At 44.9% G+C, this 15,508-nt stretch overlaps 1 protein-coding gene across 2 annotated transcripts in view; it reads right to left on the bottom strand.

Moving 5' to 3' along the window:
- The window catches only part of GRIA1 (glutamate ionotropic receptor AMPA type subunit 1), a 302,360-nt gene that overhangs the window by 85,554 nt on the left and 201,298 nt on the right, over positions 1-15,508 (bottom strand). For both annotated transcript variants that reach the window (XM_032851618.1, XM_032851617.1), the window contains exons 9-11: positions 13,004-13,114; positions 12,087-12,293; positions 5,562-5,932 (exon numbers count right to left, since the gene is read on the bottom strand). In XM_032851618.1, coding sequence (XP_032707509.1) covers positions 5,562-5,932; positions 12,087-12,293; positions 13,004-13,114 — 689 coding nt within the window. The remainder of the gene's footprint in view (positions 1-5,561; positions 5,933-12,086; positions 12,294-13,003; positions 13,115-15,508) is intronic.

Here is a 15,508-nt window from a genome sequence, read left to right as displayed (position 1 = left end):
TCAGAGTCCCTTCTTTCCTCCCGCAGCACTTAAATGACACAAGATGAGCAAGAGAAGGAGGTTTGCATGACTGTCTCTGGGAGAGGGGGTGGGAGAACAGGAGGTGGATGGGATGGATTTCTCATCTCCTCTTAATGTCATTACATACTGGTTGCTATGGAACTTTTGTGTGAATGCAAAGGTCAGACTGTCGTTGGTTATCAGTTTGGGATCTGCTCATTGGTTATCCTGTTCCCATGGTGAATCAGTTGCTTGGCCCGACAAGTAGATTAGCTGATGGGGGGTGGTGGTGTGTGGTATAGGGTTCTTAGAGATCTCCAAAGTGCCATCACTCCTCCACTTGAGACTTCTCACTGAGACTAATTATCTTCACTAGGTGAGATAATTATCATATATTCTGATACATTTTAAGATCAAGAATAAAGTAGTTTTGAAAGCCACAGTCATAATTTCCCATTTTCCTCTATTCCCCTAGGACTTTCCAAATCCCCCTTGTTCTGCTTACTAAGGTCATCTGAACCCAGAAAAGTACTGACCCCATGGACAAGCTAGTGAGGAAGTGGGACCTGTGGGAATAAAGAGGTAAGTAAAAAGGCTCACTCGTAGCTCACTTGTAGGCAGGGGAGCCCTGGGTTGGCACTGGACTGGGTATCAGCAGGCCACAGGGATGGTCTTGGTCCCCTCAGAGGAAATCGCTTTGCGCTCTCAGGCCTTGGTTTCCTCATGCATAACACGAGATGTATATACTCGATCATCCTAATGATCGCACCCAAGGCTGAAGGTCCCTGGAACTGTGGTTCCATGTTTTCTGAACTCCCCCTACCTCCCTACCTCTTGGATCCACCTTCCCTCTTCCCTCTCCTTACTCTCATATACCCAGTCCATCAGCAAGTCCTGTCAGGTCTAGTTTCAAAGCAGCCCACAAATCCATCCTCCTGACCATTATCATTTCCATCACTGTAATTTCCCCTAGATGGCCATGAGATCCTCCTGCTTGGTTTCTCTGCTTCCACTCTTGACTATTCTTGGCCCAATTCATTTTCCTCATAGCTCCCCAGAGTGATATTTTAGCATGTAAATCAATCCTTCCCTTGCTTAAAACTCTCCAATGACTTCCCATTATATTTAAAATAAAACTCTTTAACTTATACTACGGTATAGGGCTGCACATAATCTGGACTCTGCCTACTTCTCTGATGCTGTCTCAGACCCCTGTTCTCATTCACAGCAAGCCACATACACGGGTCACCCCTTCCATCCTTGAAAGCAGTGAAGCTCTTTTCCATCTGAGAGCCTTTGCACGTGGCTCTTATGTCTCTCAGCTCTGTGCCAGATAACCTCTTTGTTACTTATCAGCTCCTCGGAGAAACTTTCTCAGAACTCCTTTAGTCAGTCCCTTGTAATTCCACTTCTCTTATTATCTGTTGCCACAGCAGGGTCATTTAATTTGCAGCACACCACAGTTGCCTGTTTAATGCCTATCTTACAGCTCCTTGAAGCAAATACTTCTAGACCCCGTGCTCCTCACTGATGTATCTTCATATACTCAGCGCCCTGCATCATGCCCTGCATATCGTGGACAATTAGCAGTATCTGTTGAGTAGGTGAATGACGCTACCTACACATAGAGGGAGAGGGTGCAGAAAAGAAAGTTGAAGGAAAAATACGTTTTGCCTGTGATGGTTTTGTCCCTCCTTTAGCATATTTCTTCTCAAAATGTTCCTCTCTATGGGAAAAAGAATCTAAATATCTATTAAAAATAGGTCATCAGACAGGAGAAGCAGGCCTATGAAGTCAATTCATGGATGGCATTTTAATCGCACCATCAGCCTAATGCAAAAAACTGTAATCTGTGATCATAGCTAAACCGAACTTTAACTTTGAGTGTTAAATAGCTTACACAAACCCAGTTTCTCATATAAATATTTTAGGGAGAGGTGGGAAGAGTCTTTAAAGCATTTCAGGAGTATTTACTGGCATATGTCATTGAATGTGTTGATCACAGATTATTTACTCACAGTGTAAGCACGGAAAACATTAACTATAGGCACTGTAGCCAATGCTGCTGGTTGATTTCCCAACCATCTGCATTCCTTCCCCTCTAGAGGCTAGAACACCCAAGTTCTTGCCTTACTGGCCTTCTTTGCCACTAGAAAGTGATCACGGGCCGCTGACTGAGACAGAAGCAGGCATCAGCTGCTGTTGTGGGAGGTATTCTGGTAAGCTTTTGTTCTTCTGATCCAAAGAGCTAGAAATGGCAATCCTTCTTCACCTCTTGCTGCTTGAACAGGCACACAATGTCTGGGGGTAGCCATCATGTGAATATGAGCAAATGCCAAGACAATCCCAAAACAGCAGCTCCTGACTCCACTGAACCATGAGCCACTGTCTGCTTCCATGCTTCTTACAATCTAAGAAAGACAACTCCTTATCTGTTCATATTCCCGTGGTCAGATTATTGTGTTCATTGCAAGGAAGCACATTAAGCTATATTTTATTGGCTTTGATTAACAGACATGAACATGAACTTTGAGGAGATGAAGAGATACAATTACTCATGTATGAGTGTAGAGACATGTAATTCTGATGGAACTTAGTTTCCGAAAATCTAAATTAGTGAGGATTTATGATATATTCTTTAAGTAAACAGCAAGAACAACTAATTGCAGCTCATTTGGAAGGATGTTTTTTGTATACACCCCTTAAAGCTCTTCCCACCATAGCCCCAGATTGCCCGGCACAGGGCTCTGCATGTCAGGAGCTCATGAAACTTGGTGCAAAACAAGCAAAACTAAAGCTTCTGTTGATGTTTGCAGTCTCTGGCTCTGCTCACTGTCTAAGCATCCTTTTCTTTGTTGTCTGGCTCTAGTGGGATAAAGTAGACACTTCTCTGTAGTGTATATTTCCAGGATACATTATGATGCTTCTCCGACTGTTAGGGGGTTTCTGTAGTCCCCTAAGCTCTGGGATTGGCTAGGGTAGGCCTGCTAAGGAAAAGTTCACCTCAAGTAGATAAAACTTCTTATTCTTATTCTTATTCTTCTGGAAGGTTTACCCTTTTGTCTGCCAGTCTCTTTGATCCAAAATGACAAATCCTTCTCCCCAGTTCCTGGGAGGAGGACTCAGGCATTCAGATGTTGCTGGTCTCTGGAGTGAACCACTGACTGTTTCTGCTTTGTCCCTGGACTTCCCAGCAAGGGAGAAGTCCAGTGGCCTCCAAACCAGTGGGAGTGCCTTTTCTTCTAGTGAAGTTGAGTAGAAGCCCAACATATAAAATCAATAAAATAATAAAAAATGGCACTTGTTTTATGGTGCTTCCTGGATATTATTATATTATGGGTTCTGTATATATCATTCTATTTTAAACCTCACAGCAATACTTGAGGTGGGAACTGTTCCATTTTACCAGTGAAAAAACAGGCAACGAGTGGAGGTGTTCTATCGAAGATTAGGAGAAAGGAGGCTGGGCTGGACCCTGTTCAGTCTCCTCTTCACCTCAGTGTTGGGTCCTAAGATACTCTAGTGGAACCCTCAGAAGGCCTGGAGAAAAAGTGTGAAAATTCTCCTGCAGTCAGGGGTCGCTAACTCATATACCCTTCCAGGGGCCAGCTGGGTAACAGAGGAATGAAAGTGGTTAGCTGGGGGCCGTGGTGCAGTGGGGGATGCACAGATCAGCTGAGGAGGGCACCTGCTGTGCAGCTGTGCACAACTGTGACCAAATTCTGTGCAGAGCCAATGAAAACAGGCCTGATGGGATTAGGCTCTTGTGGACTGGAGACAATGGGTGGAAGGGTGGGGAGTATGAAAACGTATGCTGAGGTCAAACCACTTAGGTGAGACAATAGGAGGCGAAATGCCCACTGAGGAAGGAAATAATGGAGGAAAACAACCTCTGGGTCTTTTTAGACACGTGCATATTGTGATGGCCCTACATTATACTGATGAGCTAAGAGTCATTTCTTCCCACTGTTTATCTACTGGCCTGATTTATTTTTAACAAGTCCTTCCCCTGCTTGGTTCTGTCTACTCTTCACCATGTGTTTGCCAGTATTGGCCAAGCATCCAGTCTCACACCTCCTCTCCCACGCACCCCACCCCCCAACTGTCTTCTTATTTAAAGAAAAACAAGATTATAATGGTGAACAATGAGACTACCTAAATTATACAGCAGCCAAAATGAGTCCTGAGGGAGGCTCCTTAGGAAGAATTTTATTCCATTGCTACTTAGGAATATTGGTTCTCATTGACACTCAAACGCAAAACAGACAGGTGGTAAAGATGCCTCCAGCACAGGTCCTGGAGGGCTCAACTGTTATGCATTTTGCCCCCAGAGGGTGACAGTGTGTGCAAATCGATTCATGACAGCCAAGTTCGAAGTCATGCCTCCCTGTGTGCTTTAGAAACTTGGTAGTCTATAAAGGATTGCCTAGTGGAAAAGGAGTTCATAGAGAACAACTGTAAAAGGAAAAGGAAATATAGTCAGTGCTTGTGTATCAGGTAAATTGAAGGAGCTTTGTGGCATGAACATTCCAGAATGTAGTTGAAAGAACATGACACACAAAGACAGGAGGTCAATAAACGTGGGGATTGGTCCAGATTGGAAGATTTCAAGTTTTTTCATGCCCCCTACTTTCTATTCTGCCTTCTTTTTTTTCTTTCTTAGCTTCAGAATTTTTTTTTTTTCTCATAAGAAGCAGTATTCACAATCTAATATATAAAACAGACAAAATGGAACTACTTTGGTTCTGGGGGCGGGGATTGCAACCTCATTGATTTGGGCACTCAGGTTCTCTCAATGCAGTATCTGAGGTACCCCTTAGAAATCCCCGTTTTGAACCACAAGGAGCAAATTTACATCACCCCTGGACCTAGATTATTTCCAAGGTCTGTCTCAGAACTAAGACGAAGAGAACCCTTTCTCTAAAAATGAAGACACCGAGGTCTACCAGGGTCAGGCGTCCTGCTCAGGGCCATACAGAGCACACTATTGCCAGTGCTGGGACCCACTCAGTTCAGCACTCCTTCCATCACTTGGCCAGTAGTACAGGATGGTGGTCTGAATCTCAACTCACCTAACTACTCAGCGGTGCAACCTTGGCAAGATTCAACATTCGTGTGGTCCTCATTTATGAAAGAAGATATAATGAGGGTCCCACCTTATGCTTCTGTGAGGATTCAGTGAGATAATGCAAGCATGGGACACAAAACCTGGCTCCCTGTCCGTTGGGTGCTCACTAAATGTTAGTTGTACCATACTGTCCCTCATCCCTTCTCTGAACCTTTCAGCCACAGAACATCAGACTTGTGATTATGCCTGTTAATCTTGACAGAGCACATCAATCAGGTAACCGACAGAGCTGGCTCAGACACAGGAGGCATCCAGATAATCGACAGCATACACTGGACAGTTGACTGTAAAGCGTAGTTGAAAAGCTAAATACAAGTAAAGTCTGGAAATAATTCCTATACCTTAACTTTCAAGTATTTGCTTTCTCCACCCCCCACCCTCCCACACGAAAAAATAAAGCATCGAGCAAAGGGGTTGAGAAGAACTGACTGACCTGGGAGAAATGTCACATCCTTGTTGCATGAATGCTCCCAGGGAGAACCACAGACTGTTGAATATGCCAAACTCATTGGATTGGTCACTGGTTGTCTGGTCCCGCCCTTCCTCAAACTCTTCACTGTGCCATTCGTAGGGACTGAAGCGGCTGACCAGGAAGAGGACGACACTCACTCCAATGTAGGCAAAGACAATGCACATCCAAATCTCATAAGCCAAAGGGTCGAGGAAGGAGAAGACCCCCGGTTTGGACTTCTGCGGCTTTTTTATCATGATGGAGATCCCCAAACTCATAAATGGCTTGGAGAAGTCTATCACCTCTTCCCGGACCAAGGTGATAGTTAAAGGAGCTACGGCCACATCGGCTCTCTGCAAAACAAAACAAAACAAAACAAAACAAAACAAAAAAAAGAAGAAGAAGAAAAAGAAAAAATGCAGTTGAGCTCAGCAGCTCTGTATTCTCTTGTTTCTCTCTCCATTAAATATTCTTTTGCATCTTAAAGGATGTGAAAGTTGAAAAGAACCTTACAAGTCTAATCCCTCCTCCTTTCTATAAGATATTTCTGACAAATGAGTGATCAGCTCACTATCTTACAGGAGAGATGATCCCATTGTCTGACAGCTCTAACTGTGAAGGCATCTTCCTCACATTACAGGGGCGGTAGGGGTGATATCTGTTGCTTCTGCCTGCCGAACAGCCATATCTCCTTCCTCTGCTGGAAAATCACTTTTTTTTTTTAAGATTTTATTTATTTATTTGACGGACAGAGATCACAAGTAGGCAGAGAGGCAGGCAGAGAGAGGGAGGGGGAAGCTCCCCACTGAGGCTCCCCACTGAGCAGAGAGGCTGATGCAGGGCTCCATCCCAGGACCCTGAGATCATGACCTGAGCTGAAGGCAGAGGATTAACCCACTGAGCCACCCAGGCGCCCCTGGAAAATCACTCTTGCCCCACTCTTAGTCCTTCTAGTTCAAATGGGGCTGATCATCTGGTTACATGGTGAAGCATATGACTGGGTCTGGCTCTTAGTACTTCATTTCCCGGCTCAGAATGATTCATTCAAAAATGGCATAGGACTGGGGTGCGGGGTGGCTCAGTTAAGGGGCTGCCTTTGGCTCAGATCATGATCTCAGGGTCCTGGGATCAAGCCCCACATTGGGCTCCCTGCTCAGCGGGGAGTCTGCTTCTCCTTCTCCCATTCCACTTGCTTGTGCACACACTCTCTCTCTCACTCTCTTTCAAATAAATAAATAAAATCTTTAAAAAAATGGCATAGGACCCAAGTGGTTTAATGATCATTAGCCCTGAGAGTCAGAGTGAGAGATGCAGAAACTGGTCCCTAATATAATTTGGGCCACACTAAATTCAGGGCTTACCCTGGACTCCTAGGAAAATGGGTTAATACATTGTACTTGTCCCCAGGAACACGAACCAACCCTTTTGTTTGCCTAAGCCAGTTTGGATTGGGTTTTTCCCTGCAGCCAAGATCTCCCTGGCTAATAAGATAGCGAAGGCAAACTTAACTCTTAACCAACTCTTCTTAACTCTACATTTACTGGGCACTTACTGTGTGCAGGCCCTAGGGTGGAAGCTGCAGGTGAGCTATGGTTCCTACACTCAGGGTGTTACAGATTAGTAGGAGAGGTGGGTATACATATCCACCCTCCCCCGCCAGCTGCCCATGTCCAATGTCTCAGTCTGCAAGGTAGGCTGGATATGCACTTTCCAGGAGATACAAAATGATACAGGAGAGAGATCAGAGAGATACTCATTTTGGCTGAGGAGATTAGGGGCTGCATGATAAAAGAAGTGACACATAAATCTGGCTTTGAAAGAGGGGTAGGATCTTGTTGCTCTGGCAACAGTACACATTCCAGAAGGAGGGAATCATGTGAAGGAAGGCCTTGCAGAGAGGAGGAAAGGGTGCGTCACAAGTGTTTTTCAAGAAGACACACAAGAAACATATAGTTGATTCACTTTTTAAAATTCAAATCCAGCATGTCGATAAACATGAAAAGGTTGCAAGAAATGCTCATCCTTGGACATCCAGCATGTGGAATCACCAGCCTTGCTCTTTGGTGTTCCCTCCCTCTCCCTAATGGCAGAAGCCCCGGCTTCCCCACAGTAGAAATCCACTGCTCTGTTGGCCTGAGATCAAGGATCCTGGAAACCCAAGAAGGTTCCATGGAAATGTCTGTGCAAGTCTGTTGCAGGAGGATGGCTTTCTCTTAGGCGCTGCACTACAGTCCAGATGGGAAGCTGGTGATTGATGCCGTGTAGATGAGGGCCCCAAGCAGATGCTGGCTGGTATTGCATAGAGAAAGTTTCCTCTGGTTACTCTCATTGGCTAGGGTGTTTGAGAAGGTGCTCTAAGTGGAATCAAAAAGCCTGGCTTCTGAATGACTTAAATTCTCACCTAGACAAAGAAACTTTTCATAAAGCAACATGGAATCAGGTGTGAATTTGATAGTAAATCTATTTTTTCTCTAATAACCATTGCATAAATCTTGATATATATCTATATATGATATATATAGATATATGTGTATGATATATATATACATATATATATATAATATTTTTTCAAACACAAGCTAGTGCAAGGGAGAAGATACCTACTCTTTCCTCTGTAACCTAACATAGAAAGAAAGATAGGAAAGTAAGGGAGGAGAAAAGTCATGAAATAACTTAGAGGTACTACCACAAGTTACCCAAAAGGGAGGTGAACGAAGACCAGCTTTGAAAGTGGTAACAAGAATTGAATGGATTTTTTGATGCCTCCTGATGTGAGTTAACGAAAGGAACTGAAGACTGGAAAAATCCTAGAAGCACATCCTCTTAGTGCTTAGTTCATTCAGCGATTCCAGGATTTGTTTCATGGAACATGATTTCTGGAAGGATGTTAATAAGTACAACATGAAAATAAACATTGGAAAACATGGATTTAAAAAGGTTACTTTGGGGCAAGGCTTCTCAGAACCTTTGAAAGATCACTGTGCGCTGAGAATTTCCAAGAGACGTAAGTAGATGCGGTACTTCTAAGATTATCTGGTCATGGATCCCTAAGCATCAAAAGAGACCCATGTGTGTAGGGTACACACACAGTGGGAGATGCTATAGTCAGTGACCTTACTCAGCAGAAAAAAAAACTCAGGTCCAGAGAGCGAAGGTGGTTTGTGCAAAGTTGCAGTGTTTTAGCTCGTTTGACATTGACTAAGAGGTCTGCAGAGTTGTTTCAAACACCTGAGGTTGTTTCTGGAGCTCTGCAGGATTGGGGAAGGCAGAGCTCACCTGGGAAAGCCCACCTGGCTGCTCTGGTCTGTGACTTGCTGACCATGTGGCCTGAAGGGAGACCGCTGTCTTTTGGGGTATCAAATTCCTCATTAAAAAAAAAAAAAGGAGGCACAAGAGTTTTTGCTTTACCTGTTTAGTAGGATAGTTTTGTGAGAATCAAAAGAATTCAAATACGTGAGAATACTGTGAAGTAAAAGCATTTTACAGATACTCAAAGTTACTTACTTAAAGTGACCTCTTAGGCCAGTGGCTTTCAAGTTGAGCATACGTCAGAATCACCTGGGGGGACTTTTAAAAACACAGGTGACAGAGTTTCTGGATCTGAAAGTGATACCAGAGAGTTTCCATTTCTAATAAGTTCTAATAAGTTTCTAATAATTAGCAGTGATGCTAATGCTCCTGGTCCTGACATCACACTTTGAGAACCACTGACCCAGGAGAGCCTCAAACAAAATACGTGAAGTCTAGAAACAATCCTAGGGAAAGAGCAAACAGTTTTGATCCTGTAAGGTAAAAGCAAAATGAGAAGAAAACGTTAAGGGAAATAACTCTGGGCCAGGCACCAGGTAGGTAAACTCCCCACCCCAGCCCTGGGATGGGGGATTCACTTTCCCTGTTTTTCAGGGGTTGAGTGACTTGTAGGAGTCCTGTAGACAGTAGGCAGAGTTGGAACTCAAATCCAGGTGTCTGTCTGAAAAACTCACTCTCTTTCGGCTTCACCAAGACGGAGGACAGGTCGGGGGGGCGGGGGGGTCACCGGTGAATTGAACCCAAAGCCATACCCATGCAAGAAGCAGAAACTCCATTTGCAGGGTATGGCATCTGAGAATGCAGGCGCGGTTGCTGTTCTCATTCCCAGTTAACAGTGGCCTTACGGTCCAGTGCTTGGATGTTATGATTCGTAGAGAGGCAGTAGGACCCAGAGTGCAGCTGGGATCCAGGCTACATGTTACAACTCAGCTTTTACTAGCTGTCCTAGGCCAAATGACCCACCCCTCACTGGGCCTCTGTGTCCTTATCTGTAAAATGTGGAAAATAATTACATATATCTTAACGGTTGTTAGGGTATGTGAAATAATGTGGGTAAAGTATTTAGCATGGTACCTGGCACACACTACCTGTGGACAGGCTACTACTACACTTCTTGTTAAGAAAAAGAGGGAGAAAAAGGGAGATGAGAGACCTTGATTGGTTTAGCTATTTAAAAGGCACAGAAAGAACAAATTTGGAGGCCTCCTAATGAGTTTTGTCCAACCTTCTAGTTATTTGTGGCTGACAGATGCTTCCTTAAACTCCTCTATTCTTTCTCAGGGGGACAGAAAAAGAAACCCAGACCAAAACTGAAAGGCGAGTACTGAACTGGGCCCATCAAGGAGTCCTCAGAATATAATTTATATTGCGCAGGACAGGCCCGATGGAGGGGAGGAGATGGATGGGGAAGGATGGGCCCTGGGGCATCAGAGGTAACTCTGATTTCTTACGGAAGAGTCAGTGACCCATCATTGACTTTTGGCTGTTGGGGCGCTTGACCTCAGAAGGACTGTACCATTGTTCTGCCTGGATCACAGGCCTTTTGCTAAGGGAACTATGTTCCATGGGATGAGGGCAAAGATGAATGCTAGTGGAGGTTCCCATGGAAACCAGCCTCCAGATGCAGCAGTAACCATCCAGGTCTCTGTTAGCAGTGGAGCTTCCCAAGGTGAGAGAAAGAGGAGGAGGGAGGAGAAAGGGTAGAAACACACACCCCCCTTCCACAACACAATAACCATCTTACCAGGTCATCTCAAAAAGCCACTTTCCTGTGGAAGATTTTCCTTACCACATCTCTCCTTCGAATTCCCTTTGTATGGCTCTCAAGGCCATCAAGACTCCTATTGCCCTGATATGGGACAATGAAATTTAACCTAAATGGTTGGTTCATCCTGACCGGAACTCACCATCAACCTGGGACTCAGCATATGCTTCTGCTCAGAAACCCAGCCTGCAGCCTTCAACTTCATCACATGAAGCTGTAGTGGCCCCTTCCCTGCAAGTGGTGGCTGATGTCTTCTTACGTTGCCTTTTGTTGTTTCTCTGCTCAAGTATCTTTATCATCTTCCAGTGCCCACTGAATCAATCCACTCTTCCCCATGTCATTTCTTACTCACCCATAGCCCTCACTACTCAGTCCCAAGTCCTCTGCATAAGCGGCCAGTGTTTTCCCACTCTTTCTTATTTCTATCACTAGAAATTCCTGGGCTGCCCTTCTCTGTATTTGAACATGGCCACTTTTCAGTTTCCATATCCCTCTTGAGGGCTAGACAAGCTCATGTCAGCCTCTTGCCTGATCCTTGAACTGTGCTATCTTTTACTCTTCTCTCTCATTGTATTTTCTACCCCATAAAATGTTAAGATCCTTGGGGACAGGGATCAGATCTTTTACTTCTCGGTGGTTCCTTAAATACTTAAAGCAATTCAGGCATTCAGTGGCTTCTCAAAACTGTTTCAACTTATTGAAGATTTTATAGCAATTGTGCATGGTGTTATTTCAAGTGTAGTGAGTGATACAAAGAGAGAGAGATCTACTCCTATGACACAGGTAACTATTTTACAAGGCGGGGTAAGCCATAATAGAAGAAACTAAATCCTATAGGGGAAGGCAAGAGGATTTAGAAAGGAGCGTTTATATCTCTTATGGGGAGAAAGAAATGATACCTTGGAAAGAGCAATATTTGATACAGACGTTGGAGGAGGGACAGGCCTTTGGGGCTGTGGAATGGAAGGAAGCACTCTATGAAACAGAAAGACTTGGGGTGGTTCGGCAACAGTAGAGGGTATAAGAGAGGGAGTACTGGGGTGAGTGACTAGAAAGTTGGGTTGGATCCAGGATGCATCTAATGCCAGAGAAGATATTTCTATGGCAGGGCCATAAGTGACTTTGAGCAGGGAAGTGGTGACTCAGCAGTCTGCCTTGGGAAAGCTGATTCTGAAGCTCAGCTATCGCCTGTGTTAGATGAAAATCAGCAGAAGTCACAAGAGCGAGCCAAGTTTGTCTGAGGAAGCTGGGACCAGGAACCTTGAGAGAAAACATCTAAAGATGATGGATCTTGAACCCCTCATCTTTTCGGCAGCAACAATACTAAGGAAGGGGTCCAACAGGTATCTGTGGGCAGGGCCAGCCAACCACCAAATGATTTTCTTTCAGACCCTCTCCCTGCCCTCCAATTCCCAACCCTGTGGAGAACTTACTCCATAGACCAGCTCTCCCACCATGCCATTCCAAGCCTTGGTGTCAGGGTCACGGGCTCCATATTTTCCATCACTGACAATCTCAAGACGGTAAGAGTAGCCCACATGCTTGGCAATCTCTGCTGCCAGCTCCACACAGTAGCCCTCGTAGCGGTCATTGCCCTCAAATTGGTTGGCGTTCTTCTTGAGCATCACATAAGGATCTTCCTGGTGGAGAAATGGAGGGAGAGAGAATGTGGGTTGTGGGTCAACTCAGAGGTAGAGAGGACTTTGGCCTGGCAGAGGAGGATTTCACCAACCTTGGCTAACTTTGGAGAAGGCTTTCTAAGTCCCTAAATCCATGTCCTGCATTTCTGCTCCCTCTATTACAAGACTTCTTGGGTTAAGGAAGCAAACTCTTAAAATAAGAATATTTCACCCTTGAGATGTAGGGCTCCCCTTTTGAAATTATGTTCCAGGAGCTCTGTAGTTTTTGGAGGTACCTCTAGGGGCACTATGCTGGGCAAGTAGACCCTGAACAGTCTCCAGCTTTCTCATGGTCAATCACTGAGATTCTCAGCACTGCCATTTATAGCCACTTTAGAAAGTGGCTATAAATCACCTAAAGTTCTGGGCTAAAAGTCTCTTTGAAACGGCTTCTGCTGAGGGAATGTAAAGTCTGAGAAACACCATAATTTTAGTCTCACCATTATGTTTTATATACGGGGAAACTATAGCTCAATACGTAGGATACAAAGTGAAATCACGGCAGAGCCACACTGAAAACGGCCTCTCTGACTTCTTCCCTTTCCTACTCCCTCTTTCTAACTATGGTACAGTTTGGGCAAGAAGAGTGACTAACTTTTGCTCCTGGGGAGGACCTTTGTGTTGGTCTGGTTTGCATCCCGGATAACCTCAATGAAGGACCGAGTACTCACTAGGATTGTAGTGACGATGTACGTCCTATTCTGGACACTTGAATTGTCCCCCCCAGCTTGAGCATCGGTGGCTGCAGGGACAAACTTATCATCTTCATTCCAGTAACCAATCTGTTAAGGAGAGGAAGGTGGTGACAGAAGATGAGCCAGGCTCTTCAGGACTGGTCTCCTGTGGACCAGCCAACACCAGACCAAAAAGCAAGGGCCTCGGCATCACACCATACAATACTGGGCACACCAGGCTCTAAAGTATTAGTAGATAAAAACAAAGAGAGATAAAATGCTCTCCAGGTCCTCCCAGCCCCATCCCTATGAACATCCTCACCATGATGAGCTGAGCCTGGAAACTGCCCCCCCTTTAAGCAGGGCAGACTTAACTGTTAAAGCAGCTGAACTTGTACAATGCAAGCCAGGGCTGTGGAAGTTCAATTTCCTGCAGATGTTTATAAGTCAAACCCCTTTTTCCTCCTGCCTATTAATCCTTCTCTTCCTGAGCTCATTCTGAATGGTAGTTGGAATCATACAACTTAAAAATTACATTCCTTTTGCTTTCTTTTTAGATTTACTGTATTTTTCCATCTAGATTTAACTTTCTAGGTGATGATTATTTTATCCTTTAACATTTGTGTCTCTTATTTCCAATTACAAACTATTTTAATACTGAGGATGTATGAGTGCCTAAAAATACTGGCTGAAAACTTTTTTTTTTTTTTTTTAATCAGTAGGTTATTTATACTGGCTCATTTTGCAAGGTCTTTCAGCAAATATTTATTGGATCCCTCTTGTGCGCAAAGCTCTGAGCTAAAACACTGGGAGTATTGTTTGGCAGGTTGAGAGAGATACTAAAGTCTAAGAGCTAGTCCTTGCTCCTAAGAAGTCCCCCAGCCTATTTGGAAAGTGATGACACATGCAACACATGAGATCATGAAGAGGTTGGGTCCAAGCCTTTTAGATTGGAGAGAACTTGAACATGGGTCAAGATGTGAAAGCAGGACTCTGACTAGATTTGTAAGTTCACTGGCTCCTGATTAGAAGATGGGGTTGGCACAATAGGGCAGTGGGCACATGGGCCAGCCTGAAGAGAACAGACTTTATCCTGAAGGCAACAGAGTCATGGAAGTTTTGGGAAGAGCAGAAAGGTGTAGCTAATATACATACACACACAAACACACACTTTGGTCTCTGTCTCTACTTATCATGGGATGGTTGTGTTTTGTTCTTTGGTCCTTCTGCTGCCTGTAGACATAGGGTCAAAGGGGAAGAGAACTGGAAGTGCACACGTAGAAGGATGAGCAGGCTGCCCACTGGCCAGAATTCAGCTCCAGCTCCCAGGGCTGAGGCACGTGCCAATGGTCAACTCAGATAGCATTGTCACCTTAATGTCTTTCTGCGTTCCCTCGGTTGGAAAGAAGCAGTTCTCTCTGTGATCTCACTGCCGTTAACAACAAGGATGATAACTGCTGACGCCGATTACATTCTTGCTACATCAGATACTGAGTGTGTTAAAGTTTTTGTGCCATTTCATTTGTGACTTTGTGAGTTTGTGACTGCCCAAGGTGATGCAGCTGGAAAGTGGCTGTGCTGTTCTTGTTACCAGGGGCTCGACTCTGGGCTGGGAATCATTTCAGTTAACAGTTAGTGAGTGCCTCCTGGGTTTTAGGTGCTCTCCTAAGTGGTTTTCTTTTATGTTTTAACTTCTTCCATCCTCACAAAAACCTATGAAGTGGGTACTTAATTATCATTCCCATTTTTAAAAAAAGATTTTATGTATTTATTTGACACAGAGAGAGATCACAAGTAAGCAGGGCAGCAGGCAGAGAGAGAAGGGGAAGCAGGCTCCCTGCTGAGCAGAGAGCCCGATTCGGGGCTCGATCCCAGGACCCTGAGATCATGACCTGAGCCGAAGGCAGAGGCTTAACCCACTGAGCCACCCAGGCGCCCCTCATTCCTATTTTAAATATGAAGAAATGGAGATGTGGAGAGTCACGAGCCAGAATCTCAGCCAGGAAGGCTGACTGCAGGGCCATGCCCTTGGTACTCCAGTAAGCTGTCTACCCACTCTGAGTACCTCAAGTAGGTCTCCACTGGGGACACCCTACACTGTTTTTAGGTTGGTCCTCATCTCTCCACAGTGCTGTGGGCTTCTGGTGAACAGAGCCAGAGGTCCCCACTGGTCCTGTGGTTTGGCTGTTTGTATGTCCGTCCCCATCTCTCCATGGTGCCATGGGCTCCTGGTGGACAAAGCTGAAGGTCTCTTCCTTCTAGGATGCCTTTCTTATCACAGCATGTTCTTTCACAGAGAAGCAGCTTAGGAAATGTTTGTTAAGGAAACGCACACCTCCACAATGGACCCTGTCAGCGCTGAGACTGCTGAGAGGCCTGTCTCTCGGGACACTGGGCCAAGATCCGCCCTCAGTGCAGGAAAGTGCACATTGCTTGTGTGAGGCACCTTTAGTGAACATGAAAGGAAAAATTTCTCTCTAATGAGACAAGAACCAGAAACTT

This window comes from Lontra canadensis, unplaced genomic scaffold (genome assembly GCF_010015895.1).
Source record: "Lontra canadensis isolate GAN:19392208 unplaced genomic scaffold, GSC_riverotter_1.0 scaffold5, whole genome shotgun sequence".
NCBI lineage: Eukaryota > Metazoa > Chordata > Mammalia > Carnivora > Mustelidae > Lontra > Lontra canadensis.
Note: the sequence above shows the minus strand (reverse complement) of the source record. Positions and strands in the feature narration are given on the sequence as shown.